Raw genomic sequence first — 23,568 nt, forward strand, 5'->3', positions numbered from 1 at the left:
GTATCTTCTCAGAGGAAATACATTAGAATACTTTGACATATTAGATGTAGATTGTGTGACGGGAAAGGAATGGGGTGGAAAATAAGCCTAGTCTTTATTAAAGCTATAGCAAAGTATTGCTGTTTTAATGCTTTTTCATCCTTTTATTTAGCATTTGTGACCAAAGGACCAACTATGTGATTGATAAATTTGCAAAGAACCTTCTAGCCTCTATGCCTCATGATGCAATTATTTTACTCAGAGGAGATTTGCCAGGGAATTCTCTCCGTTACATGCATTACTGTGAGGGATTGAGGCCAGATATTTCATTAGTGGATCAGGAAGTAAGTATATGAAAAATATACTTAGAATATAATAATAGTATTTTAAAGCATTTTTAAAAAAACTGTTTTTAACAGTAGGTGGGTGCAGTTTTCATGCTCACACTTAGGTAGAATACATACACATTCCTTTATGTATTTTGACTAATAATATAAGTCATATGAGTTGCTTTTTTCTCATTTTAACTGAATGTTTTAAGAATTAATGTGTTTCATGTTGGATTCAAGTAATATTCTAAGTCTCTAGTTCACCTGTAGGTCCCTAGGTGGCGCAAACAGTTTGCGCTCAACTGCTAACCTAAAGGTTGGCAGTTTGAACCCAAACAGCGGTACCACAGAAGAAAAGGCCTGGCAATCTGCTTCCATTAAGATTACAGCTAAGAAAACGCTATGCAGCAGTTCTACTCTGCAACACCTGAGTCAGAATCGACTCAATGGCAACTAGCAACAACTAGTTCATATGACATACAATGGAAATATTTATTGTATTGTGAGCTTATTTTTAAATTGTTCTTTCCATTCAGTCAACTCAGCCATTCAGATTAATAGTAGCCACTGGTCCAGGAATTAAAATAAATTAGGTTAAATATAAAATAATAATACTGTGGGTAAGTAAACATTTTACTCAAAATAGAAATCATTAACCACAGTTCTGCTGTGGAACTTTTGTATAAAGTCTGGTTTTGGTTTATTGATCCTATGATAGAAATATGTTAAGGTCATAGCACACAGTGGGTACTTATTAATATACCCAAACAAAATTTAATTCAGTAAGTATTTTTGAGTTCTTACAATGTACAGCTAGACTAAAATTAATTTGTCATTTGTTAGTTAAATGCTAAGCAAAACATAAACATAATTTTTAGGCTGATGATCTCTAAACTGTAATAAGGCTTTAAAAGTATAAGCAGGAGACTTGACTTTAAAAGAAGAGACCTGTACATATAAAAGTATATAATTATTATTTCAGAGATATCTTTCTGGTATAACTGATTTATTTTAATCCAAAGAAGATGTTGTTGTTGTGTGCCATTGAGTCAATTTTGACTCAGAGAAAACCTATAGAGCAGAGTAGAGCTGCTCCATATGGTTTCCTAGTATCATTTCCTGTTATATAGTTCAGTCCAATCCCTGTCTGAAGAGTTGGCTTCGGGAATGGTTCCTGTTTTGGGCTAACAGAAGGTCTGGGGTCCATGACCTCTGGGATCCCTCTAGTCTCAGACCATTAAGTCTGGCCTTTTTACGAGAATTTGGGGTCTGCATCCCACTGCTTTCCTGCTCCTTCAGGGATTCTCTGTTGTGCTCCCTAGGCTGTAATCTTTGTAGGAGCAGATCATAGGTCTTTTCTCCTGTAGAGTGGCTGGTGGGTTAGCAGCCAGTTGAGCGTTTAACTATTGCACCACCAGGGCTTCTTAAAGGAAGATATAAGGTTATTGTTGTTAGGTGCCCTCAAGCCAGTTCCAACTCATAGTGACACTCTGTACAACAGAACAAAACACTGCCCAGTCCTGTGCCATCCTTATGTTTGAGCCCATTGTTGTAGCCACTGTGTCAATCCATCTTGTTGAGGGTCTTCTTTTTCACTGACCCTCTGCTTTACCAAGCATGATGTCTTTCTCCAGGGACTGGTCCCTTCTGATAACATGTCCAAAGTACTTAAGATGAATTCTTGCCATCCTTGCTTCTATGGAACATTCTGATTGTACTTCTTCCAAGACATATTTGTTCGTTCTTTTAGCAGTCCATGGTATATTCAATATTCTTCGCCAACACCATAATTCAAGGGTGTAAATTCTTCTTCAGTCTCCTTATTCATTTTCCAGCTTTCACATGCATATGAGGCGATTGAAAATACCATGGCTTGGGTCAGGTACACCTTAGTCCTCGAGGTGACAGGAAGACTCAAGACTTAAGGACATGTAATTAATTTGGGTTTACAAACTGGAATTGACTCGACAGCAAATAATGACAACAAAATGAATTCAGATAATTTAGCCAAAAAGGCTTTTCAGTTTGAGACCTAGATTATCATGTGATTGAGCTTCTCAAGGGCAGGGATTATGTCTTATTAGGTGAGCAACACTTGTTTTTTGAAAAAATAAAATAACAGTAATGATACATCTTTATATTTTGTCTAGGCATGTCTAGCCTGGCCATCAAAGAAATCTCAACTTCAGCAAACCAGCTTTGAGAAATATTCTGTGCCAGGCAGTGTGCTAGATGCAGATGCATAAAAATCAAGATACAGTCTCTTCCCTTTAGGAGTTCACAGTCTAGTGAGGAATAGGCTAAGAGCTATAATAGGGGCAGATACGAAGTGCTACAGGAGCATATCATTCTGGCTGTGGACACTGGGGAGAACATCATAGAGGAAGTGATATTTAAGCTGGTGTTGAAAATTGAGTATGCATTCTGTAGGTATAAAAATGGGGAAAGGTCATTCTAGGTAGTTAGCCAAATGCGTGGAGGTAAAATGAAATGAAGCGCTGATGTTATCAATGGTAATCATACATTAAGATACAAAACCCAAGTCATAAGAAAAGTAATCGGTACCACACAGAAAAGTTGTGCTTGTATGTATTTTTTTTGTAGTATGTCTCTGTTCACTGAATGTATTTACATGTTAAAATCTTTTCATTGTACTTGATACACTTGATTCTTCTAAGAAATATATTAAAAGTCTGACATTATTTGTGATTTTTCTGACAGATGATGACTTACGAGTGGTATTTGCCTAAGACGGCAAAGCATTTACCAGGTGTCAACTTTCCTGGGAACCGGTGGAATCCTGTGGAAGGCATATTACCTAGTGGGATGGTCACATTTAATCTTTATCATTTTCTTGAAATAAACAAACCGTAAGCATTATTTTCATATAATAACCTTTCTAAAATCTTAAGCTTTTCTAAAATTGTTTATGTAGCAGCTGTGCCTCATCCAAAAGACCAATTTTCTCCACCTATTTCCCTGTCACCGGTGGGATTATCTTTGTAATTAAATTGAATATCTGCACATAAATGAGACCAGGCAGAAATAAATGTTATTGTTCTGGGTAAAGGAAAAATAAAGACAGATTAGCAAGAGCAGCAAATAAGATCTTAGTACAATTCAGAGAAATTGGAGATGTGTCTGCTGACTTGAAATCATTGCAGGTGGATCACAAGCAATTATAGTTTCCCCAGATGCACACCAGGGCCCACTTTTAAGTGTACAGCAAATGTTTTCCAGGAATAATCACTGTGTAAAAATAGTCTAGGTTTTTTTTTTTTAAAGGATAAGAAATTTTTATAAGGAAGAAAAACACCTCCAGTTATGCTATGCTAGCTGAGATAAAATATGAGAATTGTGAATTCTCTACTTGGGAACACAAAATTATTTGTAGTTAAAGTCGAGCATAAGTATCTCCTTCAGTAGTATGTTGTTGTTGTTGTTAGGTGCCGTCCAGTTGGTTCTGACTCATAGCAACCCTATGTACAACAGAACAAAACACTGCCCAGTCCTGAGCCATCCTCACAATCGTTGTTATGCTTGAGCCTATTGTTGGAACAACTGTTGTCAATTCATCTCATTGAGGGTCTTCCGCTTTTTCTTTTTCAATGACCCTCTACTTTACCAAGCATGGTGTCCTTCTCCAGGGACTGATCCCCCCTAATAATATGTCCAAAGTACATGAGATGTAGTCTCGCCATCCTTGCTTCTAAGGAGCATTCTGGTTGTACTTCTTCCAAGACAGATTTGTTTGTTCTTTTGGCAGTCCATGGTATATTCAATATTGGCCAACACCACAATTCAAAGGTGTCAATTCTTCTTCAGTCTTCCTTATTCATTGTCCAGCATTCGCATGCATATGAGACAATTGAAAACACCACGGCTTGGGTCAGGCGCACCTTAGTCTTCAAGGCGACATCTTTGCTTTTTAACACTTTGAAGAGGTCTTTTGCAGCAGGTTTGCCCAAAGCAATGCGTCTTTTGATTTCTTTACTGCTACTTCTGTGGGTATTGATTGTGGATCCAAGGAAAATGAAATCCTTGACAACTTCAGTCTTTTCTCCATGTATTGTGATCCTGCTCATTGGTTTACTTGTGAAGATTTTGGTTTCCTTCATGTTGAAGTGTAATCCATACTGAAGGCTGTGGTGTTTGATCTTCATCAGTAAGTGCTTCAAGTCTTCTTCACTTTCAGCAAGCAAGGTTGTGTCATCTGTATAATGCAGGTTGTTAATGAGTTTTCCTCCAATCCCGATGCCCCGTTCTTCTTCATATAGTCCAGCTTCTGGTTTATATGCTCAGCATACAGATTGAGTAGGTACGGTGAAAGGATACAACCTTGATGCACACCTTCCCTGACTTTAAACCAGGCAGCATCCCCTAGTTCAGTCTGAACGACTGCCTCTTGACCTATGTACAGGTTCCTCATGAGCACAATTAAAGTGTTCGGGAATTACCATCTGTCGCAGTGTTATCCATAATTTTTTATGATCTACACAGCAGAATGCCTTTACGTAGTAAAACCCAGGTAAACTTGTTCCTGGTATTCTCTGCTTTTAGCTATCTGACATCAGCTGTGATATCCCTGGTTCCGCCTCCTCTTCTGGATCTGACTTGAATTTCTGGCAGTTCCCTGTTGATACACTGCTGCAGCCACTTTTGAATGATCTTCAGCAAAATTTATTTGCATGTGATATTAATGATATTGTTCAATAATTTCTGCCTTCATTTGGATCACCTTTCTTGGGAATAGGTATAAATATGGATCTCTTCCAGTCGGTTGGCCAGGTAGCTGTCTTCCAAATTTCTTGGCTCAGGCATGTGAGCACTTCCAGCGCTACATCCATTTGTGGAAACATCTCAGTTGGTATTCCGGCAATTCCTGGAGCCTTGCTTTTCTTGCCAATTCCTTCAGTGCCGCTTGGACCTCTTCCTTCAGTTCAGTACCATTGGTTCCTGATCATATGCTACCTCCTAAAATGGTTGAACATCAACTAGTTCTTTTTGGTAGAGTGACTCTGTGTATTCTTTCCATCTTCTTTTGATGCTTCCTGTGTCATTTAATATTTTCCCCATAGAATCCTTCACTATTGCAACTTGAGGCTTGAATTTTTCTTCAGTTCTTTCAGCTTGAGAAATGCCAAGCGTGTTTTTTCCTTTTGGTTTTCTAACTCCAGATCTTTGCACATGTCATTGTAATACTTTGTCTTCTCAAGCCACCCTTTGAAATCTTCTATTCAGCTCTTTTACTTCATCATTTCTTCCTTTCACTTTAGCTACTTGATGTTCAAGACCAAGTTTCAGAGTCTCTTCTGACATCCATTTTGGTCTTTTCTTTTTTTCTTTTCTTTTTAATGACCTCTTGCTTTCTTAATGTATGATGTCCTTGATGTCATTCCACAACTCGTCTGGTCTTCCATTATTAGTGTTCAATGCATCAAATCTACTCTTGAGTTGGTCTCTAAATTCAGGTGGGATATACTCAAGGTCATGCTTTGGCTCTCATGAACTTAATTTGGTTCAGTTTCAGCTTGAACTTGCTTATGAGCAATTGATGATCTGTTCTGCACTTGGCCCCTGACCTTGTTCTGACTAATGATATTGAGCTTTTCCATCATCTCTTTCCACAGATGTAGTTGATTTGATTCCTGTGTATTCCATCTGGCAAGGTTTACATGTACAGTTCACCATTTATGTTGGTGAAAAAAGGTATTTGCAGTGAAGAAATTGTTGGTCTTACAAATTCTATCATGTGATCTCCAGCATTGTTTCTGTCGCCAATGCCATATTTTCCAACTACAGATCTTTCTTGTTTCCAACTTTCGCATTCCAATCACCAGTAATTATCACTGCATCCTGATTGCATGCTTGATCAGTTTAAGACTGCAAAAATTGGTAAAAATCCTCAATTTCTTCATTTTGGGCCTTAGTTCAATAGTATAGTGTTGAACATTTCTCCTGTCTATGAAATTCTTGGGATTGTCCAGAGCTGAAAAAAAAAGATCTACTTCATTATTTCTATTTTCTCGTAAAGGAAACCTCAGAAATTCTTTGTAAATTCCAAAGTTAAATTATCCTATGCTAAGAACATCATAATGTGGTACTTTTCGTGTTCAGAGTGTGAAGTGTATTGTGACTCATGAATAATACTTATGAAGGTAATGGATATAAATGTGCTTGTTGTTATTAGTTGCCACCCAGTCAGCTCTGATTCACAACAAAACATTGCCTGGTCCTGCACCATCCTCACAATCATTGGTATGTTTGAGCCCATCATTGCAGCTGTTATGTCATTCCATCTCATGGGGGCTTTCTCATTGAGAGTAATATTTTTCTGTTTTGGAATAAAATAGTAAGAACCATCAAAATCCCCAAATAGGCATTTATGTTAATTTTATTTAACTCAGTCCCATAAACAGTGTTGAATATTTACTGTGTCCAAATTTATATTGGGCCCTGGCAATAAAAAGGTGAATGACACTCATTTCCAAGTTCAGTTAGATCACAATTTAGTTATATAAATACACAGATATGAATGTAAGTAATCATAATATTGTGGGATAAGCTATATACTTGCCTCGTAAAAGCATCATAGTAAACGTTCAGTATGTACTGAATGGGTGATTTAACTGACAGTATAAATGAAGTGTTCTTGTTATAAAAAAAAATGAAAGTGTTCTAGGAGCATGGATGAGAAAGCAGTTAATTCTGCCTGGGGCCATTCATTCAACATTTATTTAATACATTTTGTGTGTTCAAAATATTCTAAGAACTATACTAGCCAAAGATAAATGAGGCATGATCCCTGCTGCTGCAGCCTTTCAGAGAGTTTCAGATGGTGTTTTAAATATGAAACAGATAAATTATAATATCATCTGGTAAGTGTGATAGACTGTGGGTAAAATTTGTTGCACACTTATACTGAGTCTTAAAGGCTAAGTAGGAAATTGGTAAGTGGGTGGCAGAAGGCTGACTCAGGGGAACTGCATGTGCAAAGTCATGGGAATGGCCTGCTGACCTCTGGAGGACCTGGAGTAGCTCAGTATGTTCGGAGCTCTGGGTTTAGCAGGCTAGATGAGGGGATGAGTCTGCAGGGATGATGGGGCACAGACTGTGAAGGCCTTTATCCTGTAGGCCTGGGATTCCTCATGAAGGAAATATTTTATACTCCTTATGGAAAATCTAGGCAATACAGAAAAGTATAAAGAAGATCAGTATTATCTATTTTTCAAGGACAACCTCTGTTAACATTTTGATAGACATTTTTCTATTCCATTTGTTTTTAACGTAAATTATGTGTTTATACCAAACCCATTGCTGTCTAGTTGCTTCCAACTCATAGTGACCCCATCTGCTCCATAGGATTTTCTTGGCTGTTATCTCTTTCTTTTTGGTGAACATATACACAACAAAACATACACCAATTCAACAATTTCTGCATGTACGATTCAGTTACATTCTTCAAGTTGTGCCACCTTTTCCAGATTATTTTACCATCATTAATACAAACTCACTGCTCCCTAACCTTTTGAGTTGCTGTTGTCGGTTTGATCACATGTAGCTAATTCTTTAAAAAAGCACAATGGTCAAGGCAAACATTCTTTTCTAATTATGCTAAACAATTGATTTCAGGGGATAGTTTCAGTTTAAGGTTTAAAGAATTCCTAAGGGCAGTGGTTTTGTGGGGTTATCCAGCCTCAATGGCTCCAGCAAGTCTGGATTCCATGAGAATTTGAAATTCTTCTATAGAATCTTTGATCAAAACATTCAGTGATGTTGGCTGTAATCTTACAGAAGCAAATCACCAGGCCTTTGTTCTGTGGAGCGGCCGGACAGGTTCAAACCACAAATCTTTAGGTTAGCAGTCAAGCACAAACGGCTTATGTTACCCAGGGAACTAAATATTTATACACACACACACACACACACACACACACATACATATACTCAACATATGCACATTGTATTTTATGTAACTGGGATATTACCTTTTCTGCTTTTTTTTTTTTAACTTAACATTATATCATGTGCATTTCCCCATGTAATTATTAAAGTCTCTTAATAACCATCATTTTTTCACTGTATAATATTCTTCTGTGGGTTCATGATAATTTACCAAATACTCAATCTTTGGAGATTTTTGTTTCTAGATTTTTGTTATTGTAATATAACATGGTGGTGCACATTCTGGGACATAAATTTTCATTAATATTTTTGACTCCCAAAGGCCTCAGGATAAATATTGCCTGTTGGTTTCAGTTTTTAAAATAGTTTTTAATTTAAAAAGTAATATATATTCATTACAGAAATAAATTATAAAAGCTAAAGTTTTAAACATCACATTTGATCCTGTCATTCAGAAACAACCAATATATTAAAAATGCATAATTTTTACAAAGTTGAAAGCATAATATAAAATAGAATTGTGTTTTTTTCATTAAGTATGATATAACCATTTTGTTGTGCTTTTACAAACTCTGTAAATATTTTTAGTAGGCACATGTAGTATAATTTAATAATAGTAATTAATGGAACTATTAATGAATATTTAATGTGTCATCTAATTTTTAACTATATTAAAATTATGAGCTATAATAAATGCCTTGGTGTATATAGTTTGTGTGTGTGTGGATATGTGTGTAGGAGGTAGAATTTTGCATCAGTAGATAGAATAGATTCTCAGAAGTGAAATTACTAAGTGAAAGGACATGAATGATTTAAAGACATTTGATCAAGATTTTTTTCCCCACAGCACTGGACCATCAGCATCATATGGAAGCCCTCTTAAGTGGATACTTTTAATAAAACATTGTTGTTGTTGTTGGTTGCCATTGAATTGATGCCAACTCATCTGACCCCATGTGTATAGAGTAGAACTGCTCCATAGAGTTTTCAAGGCTGTGACTTTTCAGAAGCACGTCACCAAGTCTGTCTTTTGAAGCACCTTTTGGCTAGTAGTTGAGCACTTAGCTATTTGTGCCACCCAGGGACTCCCTTTTAAAAGGAAGGGAGTTGATATTTATTGAGCACCTATTATTTTTTTTTATTATTTTTAAATTAATATGCAGCAAAATTGACCTTTTTTGTGTCTGTGTACAGATGTAAGAGTTACAACGCATATGTGGATATATGTAACCACCACCACAGTCAGGATACAGAATAGGCCTATAACCCCAAAACTCTCTATGCTGTTCCTTTGTAGTCATACTGTCCCCTCAACCCTAATCCCAGGCAACCACAGACTGTTCTCTGTTGCTACAGTTTTGTCTTTTCCAGAAAGTCATATAAATGGAATCATAAGTATGTCATTTTTGATACTGGCATATTTCAGTCAGCATAATGCCCCGAGATCCGTTCAAGTTGTATATGCCAATAGTTTGTCCCTTTTTTTATTGCTGAGTAGTATTCCTTTATATGGATGTTCTACAGTTTGTTTATCCATTCACTTGTTGAAGGGCATTTGGGTTGTTTCTAGTTTGGGGCAATTATGAATACAGCTGCTATAAATTTTCATGTTCAGACTGCTGTGTATCTGTAAGTTTTCATACTTAGGAGAGGGATTGATGGGTTATTGTCGAATTTTGTGATTTCTTTTTATATTCTAGATACAAATCTTTTGTCAAATATAATTTGTAATTTTTTTCTCCCAGCCTATAGCTCATCTTTTTATTCTCTTAAGAGTGTCTTTTGCAGAGTAAAATTTTATTTTGATGAAATCCAATTACCTTTTTTTTTTATGGACCATGCTTTTGGTGTCATACCTAAGAACTCTTTGCCTAGCCCTGGGTCACTAACAGTTTTATAGTTTTATGTTTTACATTTTAGATCTATAATCAATTTTGAGTTAACTTTTGTGAGGTGTGAGAATGAGGATGAGGGTCTCTTTTTCTTTTTTTTGGCATATGAGTATCAAATTGTGCTAACATCATTTGTTAAAAAGATTGTCCTTTCTCCATTGAACTTCGTTTGCATCTTTCTTTGTAGCTACAAAAAAAAAAAAATCTAGGATTTTTAATTGGGTTTGCTTATATCTACAGACCAATTTGGGGAGAATTGACATCTTAATGATATTGAATCTTTCCAACCATAAACATGGTATGTCTCTTCATTCAGTTAGGCCTTAATTTGATTTCTTTCATGAACATTTTGTGATTTTCAGCATGCAGACCCTACACATTTTGTTATATTTATATCTAAACATTTAATTTTGGTAGCTAATGTATACTATTTTTAATTTCAGTTTCCAATTTTTATTGTATAGAAATGCAATTGATTTGGGGGTATAATCCTTATATCCTGCAACCTTGCTAAACTCACAGCTAGCTTTTCTGGTCAGAGAAAAGGGTTCCCTTCCCTCAGAGTTTTAGGCATGGGCCCAGCTGCCTCTGTCATCCCTGTGCTGTTCTCTGCACCACTGCCACAGCATTGCCCAGTGCCTGGGAAAGGAGACCAAAGAAAAAGCCAAACCTGTTGCCATCGAGTTGATTCCAACACATAGCGACCCTATAGGACAGAGTAGAACTGCCCCACAGAGTTTCCAGGGAGCGCCTAGTAGATTCAAACTGCCTACCTTTTGGTTAGCAGCCATAGAGAGGAGGGATTTCCCCAGGGATTTTTTTCCTGTCTCTGACCCTTAGGAGTCCCCTTGCCTGCTCCTTGGGCAAGAAAGAAAGGGCTTTTCTTGGAGCTCTTTCTGTCTCACTTGGTACACACTTCTGGGTTTCAGGCTGTCCTTAAATCCAGGCCAGGCAACACTGAAGAGGGAAAATGATAAACTCACTGATGGTTTGGTGGAACTTCGAGTTCTGGTCTCCTTCCTTAGTCTTCTTTCTACCATTTATTTCCAGAGTCCTCAGATAGCTGCTTCGTGTATTCTGTCCAGGAATTTTAATTGTGTCCAGTGGGATAGACAGGGCTGTGTGTGTATTACTCCATCTCCCCCAGAACCGAGCCCCATTATGTTTTAAGACTGTACTTGATACCTTAAACAGCTCTGAAAGATAGTTATCATACCCATTTCACAGATGTAGAGATAGACACAAGTAGTTAAGTAATTTTCTTGAAATCATAGAGGTATTAAATGGTGGACAAAAAAAATTCTAAGCCAGATTTGCCTTGTTTCTTCAAGTGTCTTGTTTCAAAGTTCATGAAGTTTTTACTTTTAAATGATCCCCCTAATATGTCCCTTTTTTTCTCTACTGAGTTATTGAGGCATAAAGTGAAAATTGGAATAGAACTATTGATTATAATTTTTTTTTTAACCAAAGCCATTTAAATTTTTTTTTTCTTCTGCAGGATTTGTACCAATTTTTTTTGCAGCATTTGAAGCTCCTAATAGTCATTCAAATCTAATTAATTTCATTTCACAAATATGTATTGTGTGCTAGCTGTGCATCATGCTGTGTGGGACTCAGAGCTAATTCAGAGATAGAGTGCCTATCCTTCCTATCCTTAGGATGCTTCTGGGCTAACCAGGGAGAATTACAAATGCAGATAATACGTATAATACACTAGTGATAAAAGAGTAACAAAAATAAAGTGCAATGGGAATTAGAGGAAGGAGAGATTACTTGTTAGTAGGAACACAAAAGAAGACATATTTCCACTGTAAAATTTTTTTTAAGTATCAAAAAATATTTATGTTTGCATGTGAGACGGTGCCACAAGAGTTTTCCTTATAAGAATGCTGTCCTCAAATGAATTCTTAAACTGTTAGGAATAGCTAGGTTTTATTGGCCGTGTCTCTTTGCTTCCCTCCACCCCCTAGAAACAGCTTTTTTTACAATAAGTGTCAAAAAAACCAAAATGTTCACAAATGGTTTATTGGTAACCAAAGTTTAAGGACTTAAAACATGATCTATCATTAATTATTTTTATTTCACATTTAGAATTTTAAGTTAAAAGTATATCATATATTTTTCTGTCTTCAATAGAAAAGAAACATTTGTTTGCATAGGAATTCATGAAGGTGACCCCACTTGGAAAAAGAACTATTCACTTTGGCCATGGGGCTCTTGTGACAAATTAGTTCCTTCAGAGATTGTATTCAACCCTGAGGAATGGATTAAACTTACAAGAAATATCTATAACTGGACTGAAGAATATGGACGGTATGAACATCAGTTGTATTTTTAATCGGAGGATAGTAGTTTTATATGCCTAAAAAAAGTAACTGAATTTTGAGATGCCTTTTCACTTTTTTTTTTTTTAATTAATTGCTAATATTGTTATTTGTGGCCCACAAAGTATCATAAAATAAATAAGCTGAAGCAGGACCCATAGCATCTACTTCTGGGCAGTCATTTTTTAACTAGCCTGGTTGTTCCCCGCTGGTAAAGCTCAGAGTATTTTGGCAGCTTTTACTTGGTGTACAAACTAGCCACCATAACAGCTTTATTCTCACAAGGCCCAGTGGTGGTTTGGTAGTCCCTGGTGACCTCAGGAGTAACTCAAGCAGCTGCTAGCTATGACCGAACTAGTCATAAGAATGATACAGAAAGAGAACGTGTCCTTCTTGACCTTCTGTTTGAAGGACAATGGGAGATGGAAGGGAAAGGGAGGCTGTGGTTGAGTGAGCACCACAATCCTTAGGTGCCATGGCATCTTCCACTTCCAACTCCTCCATGCAATATTGGCCTCCATCCTATGTCTCATTATCCTAAAAGTGGAAGAGATTCATTAACTGCAGTTGGGCTTTAAAAGGCCCTGGGTTGCCCATGGTAGTTTCTACCTGCATACACTTGTTGTATTTTCCTGTCTTCATATATGACAGATAGCTTCTCTGTAGGAGTAACTTTGTCTTCATAGTTGTTTGATCTCAGCCCAGTTATATTGCTTTGAGCATTTTTAGTTCTTCTTTTAAGCATTTCTACATAGTGTTTACTCTCTCCCATATGAAAAATGGGTTACTATGTAAGGAAAAGTGCTTCCGTTGCCTGTTTTTAAAATTATTTAAAGATTATATAACTGATTGCTTATAATTTAAGAACAACAGACAAGATCATATGAAAAAATACTACAAAGGTTTTTCGTTTCAGTATTAGCTAACAGCACATTGTTGTATAACAGCCAGAGATGGACAGTGAGGTCTAAATCAAAGCACTTTGTGACAATCAGGAGGAAAAGCTAGAAAATAGGATTCTTTAAACAGCTGAAGACAGTACAAGTATACATCATCATCATCACTCATTGTCTTCATTCTGTTACAACAGATATATAATAAGACAAAGTTTAATTATGAAAAAGAAAAATCAGCAAAAGTTTTGGCCAGTGTTCTTCCAGTAGCATCATAGCTCCAGTATTGACTGGCTGAGGCAGGCAGCCCTCTCTTCAGGTTCATCCTCTTAGTTCACAGCTTTCTGGCTCTTAGCTGTGCTAATAGTGTGACTCATCTCTGCCTTTCTCATGGTTTCTAGGAGCAGTAGACTTCCCAAATGCCACCAGCCTATTCCCATAAATCCTTTGTTTTCTCTGGCTCATTAACAGATTAAGAACACATTTACCAGAACCCAAAATTACTAACATGACTGAGGTCCCTACCAGTACTAAAGATCCTGCCTATTGTATTGGCCTTGTAATTATAAAACAGAGATTACATGCCCATAGCAGTAAATGTAGTTAACAGAAAAAAAAAAATCATTATTTTCTCACAACTATAGGTTTGATCCATCTTCTTGGGAATCTGTGGCCAATGAGGAGATGTGGCAAGCAAGGTAACTTATTCCACATTTTTGTGTTTTCAGTCTGTTTTTTGATATTTCAGAGAAGTAGCCTTAGCACTTTTCATTTTGGGAGTAGGGGTGAGTGATGTCAATAAAAATAACATTTATTGAGCAATTATTTTATTTGAAACATTATATTAGTCATTATACATGAATTATTTCATTCTCACAACAACCTATGAAGAAGTTGTTATTATCCTCATTTTCCTGAAGAACAAACTGGAGCTTAGAGAGGTTATGTAACTTTTCCAAAGCCATGCAGCCATTAGTGTTAGAATCTAAAACTCATGTGTGTCTGACTCTGGAAGACTCTTAATCTTGTCTGTACTACCTCAACTAAACCAAAGTATATACAACTGGTTGAGTAAAAGTTGATAAGTACAATCTTGTCTCCATTTTTAATGTGGCAGTTCATTATTTAAGCACTTTTTAATACCTTCTAGAGGCCAGGCACTGTGCTAGGCATTGAAGGCACACACATGAATATGATCCAGTCCCTACCCTCAACAAGCTCATAGTCTGATGGAGCAGATAGACATGTTAAAAAAAAGATTTGAATATTAAGGTGACAGATGCTGTAATTTACTGTTGTTTGGAAAAAGAGGTCATACTGTCCATACACTATGAAATGGCTGGAACACTTCATAGCGATGGTACTGATTCTCTTGGTTAATATCCTATCATTATTTTAAAATAGTCAAAATAATTAACACTAACAAACTCTGGCTTAAATATTAAAGTGAAATATCAATGTAAGTGATATGGACAGGGCACTATATATATATATATATATATATATATATATATATATATATATATATATATATATATATAAACTACCTCCTTCAGCAAAAATGTATTGATACCCACTCAGTGCCAGGGACAGTGCTTTACACTGAGAATTAGATTACGATGTAAAGGACTTAAGGAGCCTGGGTGGCCAAGCAGTTTGCGATGGGCTAGTAACCTAAAAGTTGGTGGTTTGAACCCACCCACCAGCTCTAGAGAAGAAAGGACTGGCAAATTGTTTTCATAAAGATTACAGCCAAGGAAAACCCATGGAGCAGCTCTGTAATACATGGGGTTACCATGAATCAGAGGGTCAACCCAGTGGCAGCTAATAACAATAATATAAAGAGCTTAAGTAAGTTTTTAAAAAATTGTTAAGTACAGCTCCAAAATAATGATTTCAAAAATACATACTACACAAATATTTATATAATAAAGCACATAGGGGACACAGTCATGGGTACCTTCCAGACATAACCAAACGTCTCGCAGGATTAGTTTACTGGGTTTGAAGGCTTAGGATCATAGTCTCATGGGCCAATTCAGTCAGTGGCACAACATAGTCTATAAAGTTTATGCTCTACATCGTAATTTGGTAAGTAGCATCTGGGGTCTTAAAAGCTTGCAAGTGGCTATCTAAGATACACCTGTTGGTCTCTACTTATCTAGAGGAAAAGAGAAAGAAGGGAACCAAAGACTCAAAGAAGAAACTAGTCTATAGGACTAATTGCCTACACAAACCATGGCCTCATCTCTCCAGAGACTGGAAGAACTAGATGGTACCCATCTACCACTACTGACGGTTCTGACTAAGGACACAATAGATGGTCCCAGATAGAATGGAGAATATCATAGACCAAAACTCTAATTCTTAAAAAAAAAAAAAGTCCACACTTACTGGACCATAGAGACTAGAGGAACCCTTGAGGCTATAACCCTGAGATACCCTTTAAACTTTGAACTGAAACTACTCCTGGAGGTCACCTTTCAGCTAAATAACAGAGTGGCTCGTAAAATAAACAATATCACCCATAAGTACTGTGATCCTTTTAAAATAAGAATTATAATCTATATGAGACCAAATGGTCAACATTTACCCTAAAGCAAAGATGAGAAGGTCGGGGAGGGGAGGGAACAATCAGAATGGAAATAATGAGAATGTTGACACAATGTGGAGAATGTAATCAACATCACTGAACAATATGAGTAGAAGTTGTTAAATGGGAACCTAATTTGTTGTATAAACTTTTACTAAAAACTCAATGAAATATTTAAAAAAAAAAAAAAAAAAGCCAGAGAACTCAACTGGTGTTAGCAAGTAACTGCTAAAGGTATGATGTTAGGTACTTTTGGGAAAAATATTACTTACATGTTATAGTCCATTACATAATGAAACTATAAATAAAATTTTCTTATTCCAGACAATTACTTGGTTAAGATTTTGATAATACATTAAAATTTTTCTATAAATTAAAAAAAAAAACTAGATATACTATAATTTATGCAGTGATGATTTTGAAAAAGTCAGAAAAAAGCATATTTTGAATATCAGTCTAGTTATAGGAACAAATACTTGCTTTGAAAAACTGATCAAAGGTATATGTTTATACAGTTCTTCACTGTGACTGCAGGAAAGCTAGGGGGATGGTCACATAAAATAAGAAAGCAGGTCATCATTTAGGCAGGTATTCCTTTAAGTGGTGTGCTGAATATAGTCTGGATGTGTTCATTTAGTCAGACAGCCTGGCCGCCTTTGAAGAACTGGTCACACGTGCCCTGAGCAGTCATGATGCAAACCTTCAGGGATGTGCTGATGAACCCAGCGAGTCTCCCCTTCACAGATGCTCTAGCATAATAGTGCACATCTGGAGGAAGAACTCTGTACAACTGTGATGATGAATGTCAGTTTTTTCCTAAAAGGTCTGGTAATCAGTGTGAATGCAGTGTCTTGGCAGTGGGCGAAAAGGAGGGCTGATATTATTTCAGAGTAAACTTCCATCGTTGTGAGATAATTAAAATTAACATAGTAAAGGGCTTTGTGCATTCCTTATCAATGGAAAAGTCTGGCAGATTTATCTTTGAAAGTGAAATTGACAGCATGATTTTAACAAAGATTCTGACCTCCCACCCCCAGGATGAAAACAGCCTTCTTCATCTTTAACCTGGCAGAAACTGCTAATGTGCCTTCAAATGTGAAAACTCAACTCTACACTCACGCATATAATGTATGTCATAAATTTATACATATATAAGTATTAGGCAGGTGGGATTGTTTGGGATAAAGAAAAGGTGTATCACAGTAGACTTTGTATTCTTTTGTTTCCAGCTTAATTTGGGCATTATAAGGCAGAGTAGGTGGAAAAATATCTGTATATCATAAATACTCTCTAAATTAAATGGCTGTAATAGAATAAATACCCCCACCCCTGAAGATATCCATATCCTAGTTTCTAGAACCTGTGAATATATTACCTTACATGGCACAGGGGACTTTGCAAATGTAAAGGATCTTGGATGGGGAGATTACTCTTGATTATGCAGGTACCCCCAACGTAATCACAAGGATCCTTATAAAATGGAGGCAGGAGGGTTAGAGTTAGAGAAGGAAATGTGGCAATGCTAACAGAGATCAGAGAGAGAAAGATTTGAAGATGCTATGCTGCTGGCCTTGAAGATGGAGAAGAGGCCAAGAGCCAAGGAGTGCAGGCAGCCTCTAGAAGCTGTAAAAGGCAAGGAAATGTATTCTCCCCTGGAGCCTCTAGAAGGAACACAGCACTGCTGCCACCTTGATTATAGGACTTCTGACCTCTACAGCTGTAAGATGATAAATTTGTGTTTTGAGCTGCTAAATTTGTGGCAATTTGTTATAACAGCGATAGGAAACTAATACAATGACTTTGTAAAAACCAAGTCCCAACCAAATGCAAAACCATGACGCCGGCTTCACTTTAAATGATGGTCCATGACTGGTTGAAATTTCATAAGGGAAGATGAAGGGTCATGGAGAGTGGCTGTGCTTTCTAACTAGGGCCCCAGGAAGCGGAACAGACCTGCAGAAGACAGTTGCACTATCATGAGGCTCTTACACAAATCTGTCGTCTCTGACGGGATATGGGTGCACCAAGGACAGCGTTTGAGCAGGCACCTACTTTTCTGTTATTTATAGTGCTGGGCTCTTCAGACATCTTCTGAGATAGTCTGGGAGCCTGCTCTGTCAGAAGCAAACATGCCAGCAAGGAGTAATGAAAAGAGCCCAGGTATTTCTGCTACCTCTAGACCACTGTGGATCTACTCAGGCAGGACTTGGTTTGTGCTGAGTCGAAATAGCAAGGTGTCCAATTAGTGTGACTGATTTTCCTCCTTGATTTTGTGATGACTGGTTTATTGCTTATTCATTTATTTGTTCATTGACAGAGCATTTACTGAGCACCCACTCCATACCAAATAAGGTGTTGGAGATGATCAAGCATTGTCCCTGCTCTCAAGAGCTAGCAGGCTAGTAGAGGAGAAAGAAGATAAAATCCTCAGTTACAGTTCAGTGCTATAAGTGCTATGAGAGGTATATACTTCTATTTTGGACATAGCCATACCTTAGTCAGAGCAAGCTGGAGAGAAGACTGGTGAGGAAGGTAGGAGAAGCCTCCAGAGGACATGTCACGTGAGTGTCATCTTGAAAAATCAGAAGGAGCTAGCCAGACAGATGGTGGGGCAAGCAAGGGGTGGGGAGGGGAGAGCAGTCCATACAGAGAGAGCCCCAGGGACAAAGGCAGAGCCCTCCAAGGTGCCCCATGGAGGATTGTAAGGGACTGGATTGCAGGGGACAGCATGCTGGAGAGCTGTCTGGCAGTCAGGATGTCCAAGCACTAGTCCTGCCCAGCCACTCACTGTCAACTGTGAATGAGTCTCTTAACCTTTCCTGGCCTCAATTTTGTCTTAAAAAACTCTGGGCTTTAACCTTTCCAGATTATCTCTCATATCCTGGTCATCTCACATTCTGTTCATCCCTAATGCCCTGTGATTCTGTGAAAGACAAGTGTTTAGCTGGGAGAGATCTGAGACTTGACTAATATTTAATACTCTCATCAGTGTTCTGGTTCCATGGTCAGTTTTTAGGCCACTACTGACGCTAATTTGTGGATTTATTGTCTTTTTAGGCCAGTTAGCTTTACTCTTTTCAGTGAACATAGACTATAGGTATCTCCTCCATGTGTGTCCCCGGATGTGTGCCATTGTATACAAGACAAATGGGACCAAATACTCAATGGTTCAACCCAAATCCACCCCTGGTACGGGTTTTTAAAGAGCATTCTTGTTAGGTATAATTTTGTTATTATTTACATTATCCCACTCAGTAGCTAGCTTATAAAGGACATTAATTTCAGTTAACATTACACTGTAGTGGCTGAGCACAGAGTTGCCAACTCCTTAGGAATAAATTTGATACGTTGAAGATGGCCCCAATAAAGAGAACAGAGTCCACTAAGAATAATGGCAGGCAACACACACACAGAAGAAAACTTACTCCGCATGACAGAAAATGACTTGCTTCTTAAGATTTGCCACATGTGGCTCAGTGGGTCATCAAAAATAAGTGGATTATGCATCAGTAACACAGTGCTCCAGAAGAAGGCGGTGTGGTTGCGACCCAAGTAGGTCAGCCATGAGTGAGCCTCTCGTTCTCCCGGGCGGTTGGAAATGTGCTGACGGTCACAATGGTTAGAGCAAAAAGGACTCTGAGGAAAGGACAGAGAAACTTTGACTATTTTACCAAGAAAATAAAAAGGTGGTAGACTGACTTTATAGCTTTGATGTGTATGAAAATATGTGGTGGCTCTTTGCCGTTTTATAAAATGAAGGGAACGAAGAGAAAAATCACCTTAAAAGGCAGCTTGAAGAATGAGGACTATAAAATATAAAAATGACATATCAGATGTGGATTGTGGAATTTTTCAAGTGCAACTTGTGTAAAATAGGTTAGGTATGCCTTTGTCTGCTCTGGAGTAGGAGTTGTGAAAATAGGTAATCTAACTGGCTTCCTTTCAACTGAATGATTTTATGAATACAGTTTTAATTCAAAAAGCACTTGCCCCTGAATAAAGCATTCTTGCTTGGTAAACTCAAGTTCCTGGAAATGCGATTCCAATCTGACAGTCCCTAAGAAGGCTGTGAAATTCCCAATAAGCAAGTGTAGTATTCCATTTTGCAGCTTTGGGTCTGCTTTTTTATTTGTTAAATTTTAATGATTTTTTTTCCTCTGGAAAATTCAATATCAGAAATTCTTTGTCTAATTAATACTATTGCTGATGTTAAAAAACAAAACTCTGAATTCCTGCAGGCAAAGTTAATGACCATCAAAATTGTAGTTATAGGATCTTGTCAAGATTTTAAATATCTTACTGTAAGCAAGTCTCTCACATTTCGTTTTTATGCCCAGCCTACTTGGTAATGGATCGGTTTGGGTTGTTTTGTTGTTATTATTGTTGTTTTTAATGCAGAGAGAAATGTATGTAGATCACGTGACACAAAATGTAAATACCTTCAAGTCCTTTTTTCAGGCAGTCTTCTAAAGAAAGCTATCTTTTTTTCCTCCAACAGCTAAATTTAGACTTGCAACCTTTCTGCCTGTTGAGTAAATCGCTTTCCATGAATTAGAACTAAATCCCTTTCCCAGAACATCCTTCTGGAGGAAGAGCATTTTGTCCCGACACAGTGTGTCTCAGGTTCCCCCAGCAACATCCGGAGAAACCCAGAAGCAGTCTGAGATGAAGCATATTTGCCTCCTGCTACTGTAATAATTACAGCCACGTCCTTGCATTTTCTGCATGGCCTAGCAACAATTAGATTTTTACTGCAGGCTGCTCGCGGTTTTTTTTCCCCTCGTGTTATTAATTCCTCTGTGTTTTCTGTTTTTGAAAAAAGTCAAGGAATAACAGTGGGATACCAACATTTTGCTTTTTTTCTAGCTTTATAAGGAGATTGTCTATTTACAAAAGGAACCCCCGGTGAATTGGCACAAGAACTATGCCATCGCCTGTGAGCGGATGCTGCGTCTTCCGGAAAGGGTCGCGGACCCTGAGGTCCTGCTATCTGAGACCATCCGACATTTCCGTCTCTACACTCAGAAAGCGCAGAATGACCCCCAGCTGGCTGATATTTTAGTTGCTCTAAAGCACCTAAGAAAAGAGCTGCAAAGTCTGAGAAATATGAAAAATGTTTGAGATAGCAAAATGGGGAAAACCTGCCTGTCATTCAGCTTCCAGAATTCTGAAGTCCAAAAGTTTTTCCTCCAAAAAAAGAAAGTGTATAAAAATTGAAAATTAAGTCCTCTCTCAGCTATAAGTAACGGGGGGCAGCCGTACTGTTTAATGAAGTGTTTAGGGACTGAGATGTGCTATTTATACAAAATTCCCTTCATCCTGTGTTACCAAGTTAGCATTTTGGTGAGGATCTTTTGAAAAATCTTCCTACTACAGTCTTTCCCCTTATGACAGCGCTTGATTGGATTCTAGAAGAGAATGAACTATTTTCATATACTTAAAATACCTGCCATGGACCTTTTAAGGGCCCTGCTTAGTGGAATCGGTTTTGAAGGTAAATTCTTAGAGTATTAATACCAGACCAAAGTCATTTTCTTTTTCCTGCAAGTGAAATAGTTTTTAAAAAAAGTGAATCTTGCTATGCTTCTACTTTGAACACTTTTTTTTTCTTTCAAGTAACTGTGGTTGTTACATAATCTCACACGTCAAGCTAAACACCAACTGGGTGATATTTTGGGGAAAAAAGTCTGGGTTTTATTGTCTTAGAGAGTTTTCTGACATCACCAGAAAGGAAAGCTAATTTGATGTTTGCTGATTTCAGTGGCATAAACTGACGGACAAGTAAAAAGGATTTTGTCTTTCCTTAATTTTATATTTATGTTTTACTTCTATTCGGACTCAGGTCTGGGCCCAATAATTAGTAGGCTCCTATGGCCAAAATGAAAAAAAAAAAAGGGAGGACCAGGGGGATGGGGAAGTGGTTCAAATAAATCCATTTCTGTTACAAGCATCTTTTATACATATTACTAAAGAGAACATAGAAAGAAATGCAAATAATAGTTCTTTATTTTATTATGACAGTTAATTAATAGCAACCTGTTTTAATGAATAAAGTCACTCAGAGTCCTTCACCACTTCCTAAGTAGAGGCCAGGATCTGTAGGGATTCTTTTCCCCCCAATTGTATAGCTCCTAGACTCCAAGAACTATATAGGCCCCTGTATAGAAATGCTCACTAATGAAGAGGGAGGGCTAGAAGCTTGTCTGCATTCAAAGATCACTGGTGAGTCATTCAGCAAGAAAAGACCCCTTACCAGGAATAGTCACAGTTCCGTGGCATTGTACTAGCAAAAGGGTCTGATCAAAGGCCTCCTGTGGAGCTTGCATGGTTCCCTTTCATACTACGACCATAATTAAAACCACTAATTCTCTTTTAAAATGCTGCAGGATGCCATGTAGGCATCTGTCTGGAGTGTCCTTTGTGATGTCATAAGCTGTTAAGGACCAGTGCCGAGGGCTTTTGAGTGAAATGCCAGTCATGAAGGTGCTTCAAGACAAGGGTGCCTCTAAAAGCTTGACAGGGCCTTGACTGCACAATTCGAGCTGAATTTGCCCCTTGTCAGCTGCCAGTAAATAAATCTCAAAGGGGGAAAAGCTGAAGTTTCATTACCTGATCCATGGGGCTTTGTTGGTTTTGGCATCACACAGGGGAAGCTCTTGCCCCGCCATTCTCTGGATTTGAAGATGTCCATTGGAGCCTGCAGGGCCTGGCCAGGGTTCAGAGCGGACCCTTTTGAAGAGTGTCAATAGTTGTAACAGTTCAGCTGTTAGGAAGACAAATAAACGGAGGAGCTCATTAATCCGCTCTTGGCTCTCAGTGCCTTTTGCCCTTTTATCACAGCCTTATTAGGCTCCTACTCATCTTGAACCAGAAAAAAATGAATTGAAGTTGTTGAGTACTAATTGGCAAAGACTTTTAATCACAGGCCAAGAACTTTCACTGACTTGAAAGTAACTTCTCCACAGGGAAGAAGTGAAAACCTGGTTTACCTTAAAACAAAAACCTGTTGGGGTTCAGTGTGGTGTAAAAATTTAAAGAAGCGTTGATAAAATGTCTAAGTTTACCCATTTGAAAGAAATTGTGTAAGATTATGATTTTTCACTTTTCAAAAAAAAAGGGAAAATATTCAAAATAAACTTCCCCCCCAAAATGCAATGTCTTTATTGGTTTAGAAAAGAGATTGGGTGCCTGTGTGAGGTGAACATGTTTGTTTCTGAATATCTACATATACGTAGGTGAATATTCATCTGAGTATCTGAGTATCCGTGTGGTGTTTGAGGAACCTTATTATATGTGATATTTCCTGTATATACTCCACTAAGAATGATAAATGAAGACCTCTTTTTGAGAATGCTTGCTTTTAATTTTGTGTCTACACTATGGAACAACATACGTGTCTGAATATGCTTTATGTATTGATTTTTGTCAAGTAGGACATAGATATTCTGTATTTGTGCAACAGTGGCTTGGGACCACTCTGTTTGGGAAAGCAATGACATGATGGCCAAAAGTCGAGAGGATCGTGATTACTTAAATCTTTAAAATCCATTGGTTAATGGAAAACTAGTAACCTGTGCTGAGGTTAGGGATGTTGGGCTTCATTCTTAGATCAACTACTTTGAAGCATTCCCTCCTTTCTACTGTGTGAGGGTA

The 23,568-nt window shown here is 37.6% G+C and overlaps 1 protein-coding gene across 2 annotated transcripts in view; it reads left to right on the top strand.

Annotated features, from left to right (window-relative positions):
- TMEM260 (transmembrane protein 260) overlaps positions 1-22,917 on the top strand; it is a 74,809-nt gene extending 51,892 nt beyond the window's left edge. Inside the window, exons 11-16 of one of the 2 annotated variants that reach the window (XM_049899404.1) lie at positions 152-323; positions 3,030-3,178; positions 12,242-12,418; positions 13,967-14,020; positions 16,953-17,043; positions 20,782-22,917. In XM_049899404.1, the coding sequence (XP_049755361.1) occupies positions 152-323; positions 3,030-3,178; positions 12,242-12,418; positions 13,967-14,020; positions 16,953-17,043; positions 20,782-21,036 (898 nt within the window). In that variant the 3' untranslated portion in view covers positions 21,037-22,917. Of the gene's footprint in view, positions 1-151; positions 324-3,029; positions 3,179-12,241; positions 12,419-13,966; positions 14,021-16,552; positions 17,044-20,781 lie in introns of those variants that run through there. The other variant, XM_049899405.1, reaches the window with a different exon arrangement.
- Positions 22,918-23,568: the final 651 nt, after the last annotated feature.

The sequence above is a fragment of the Elephas maximus genome, chromosome 10 (genome assembly GCF_024166365.1).
Source record: "Elephas maximus indicus isolate mEleMax1 chromosome 10, mEleMax1 primary haplotype, whole genome shotgun sequence".
Taxonomy (NCBI): Eukaryota; Metazoa; Chordata; class Mammalia; order Proboscidea; family Elephantidae; genus Elephas; species Elephas maximus.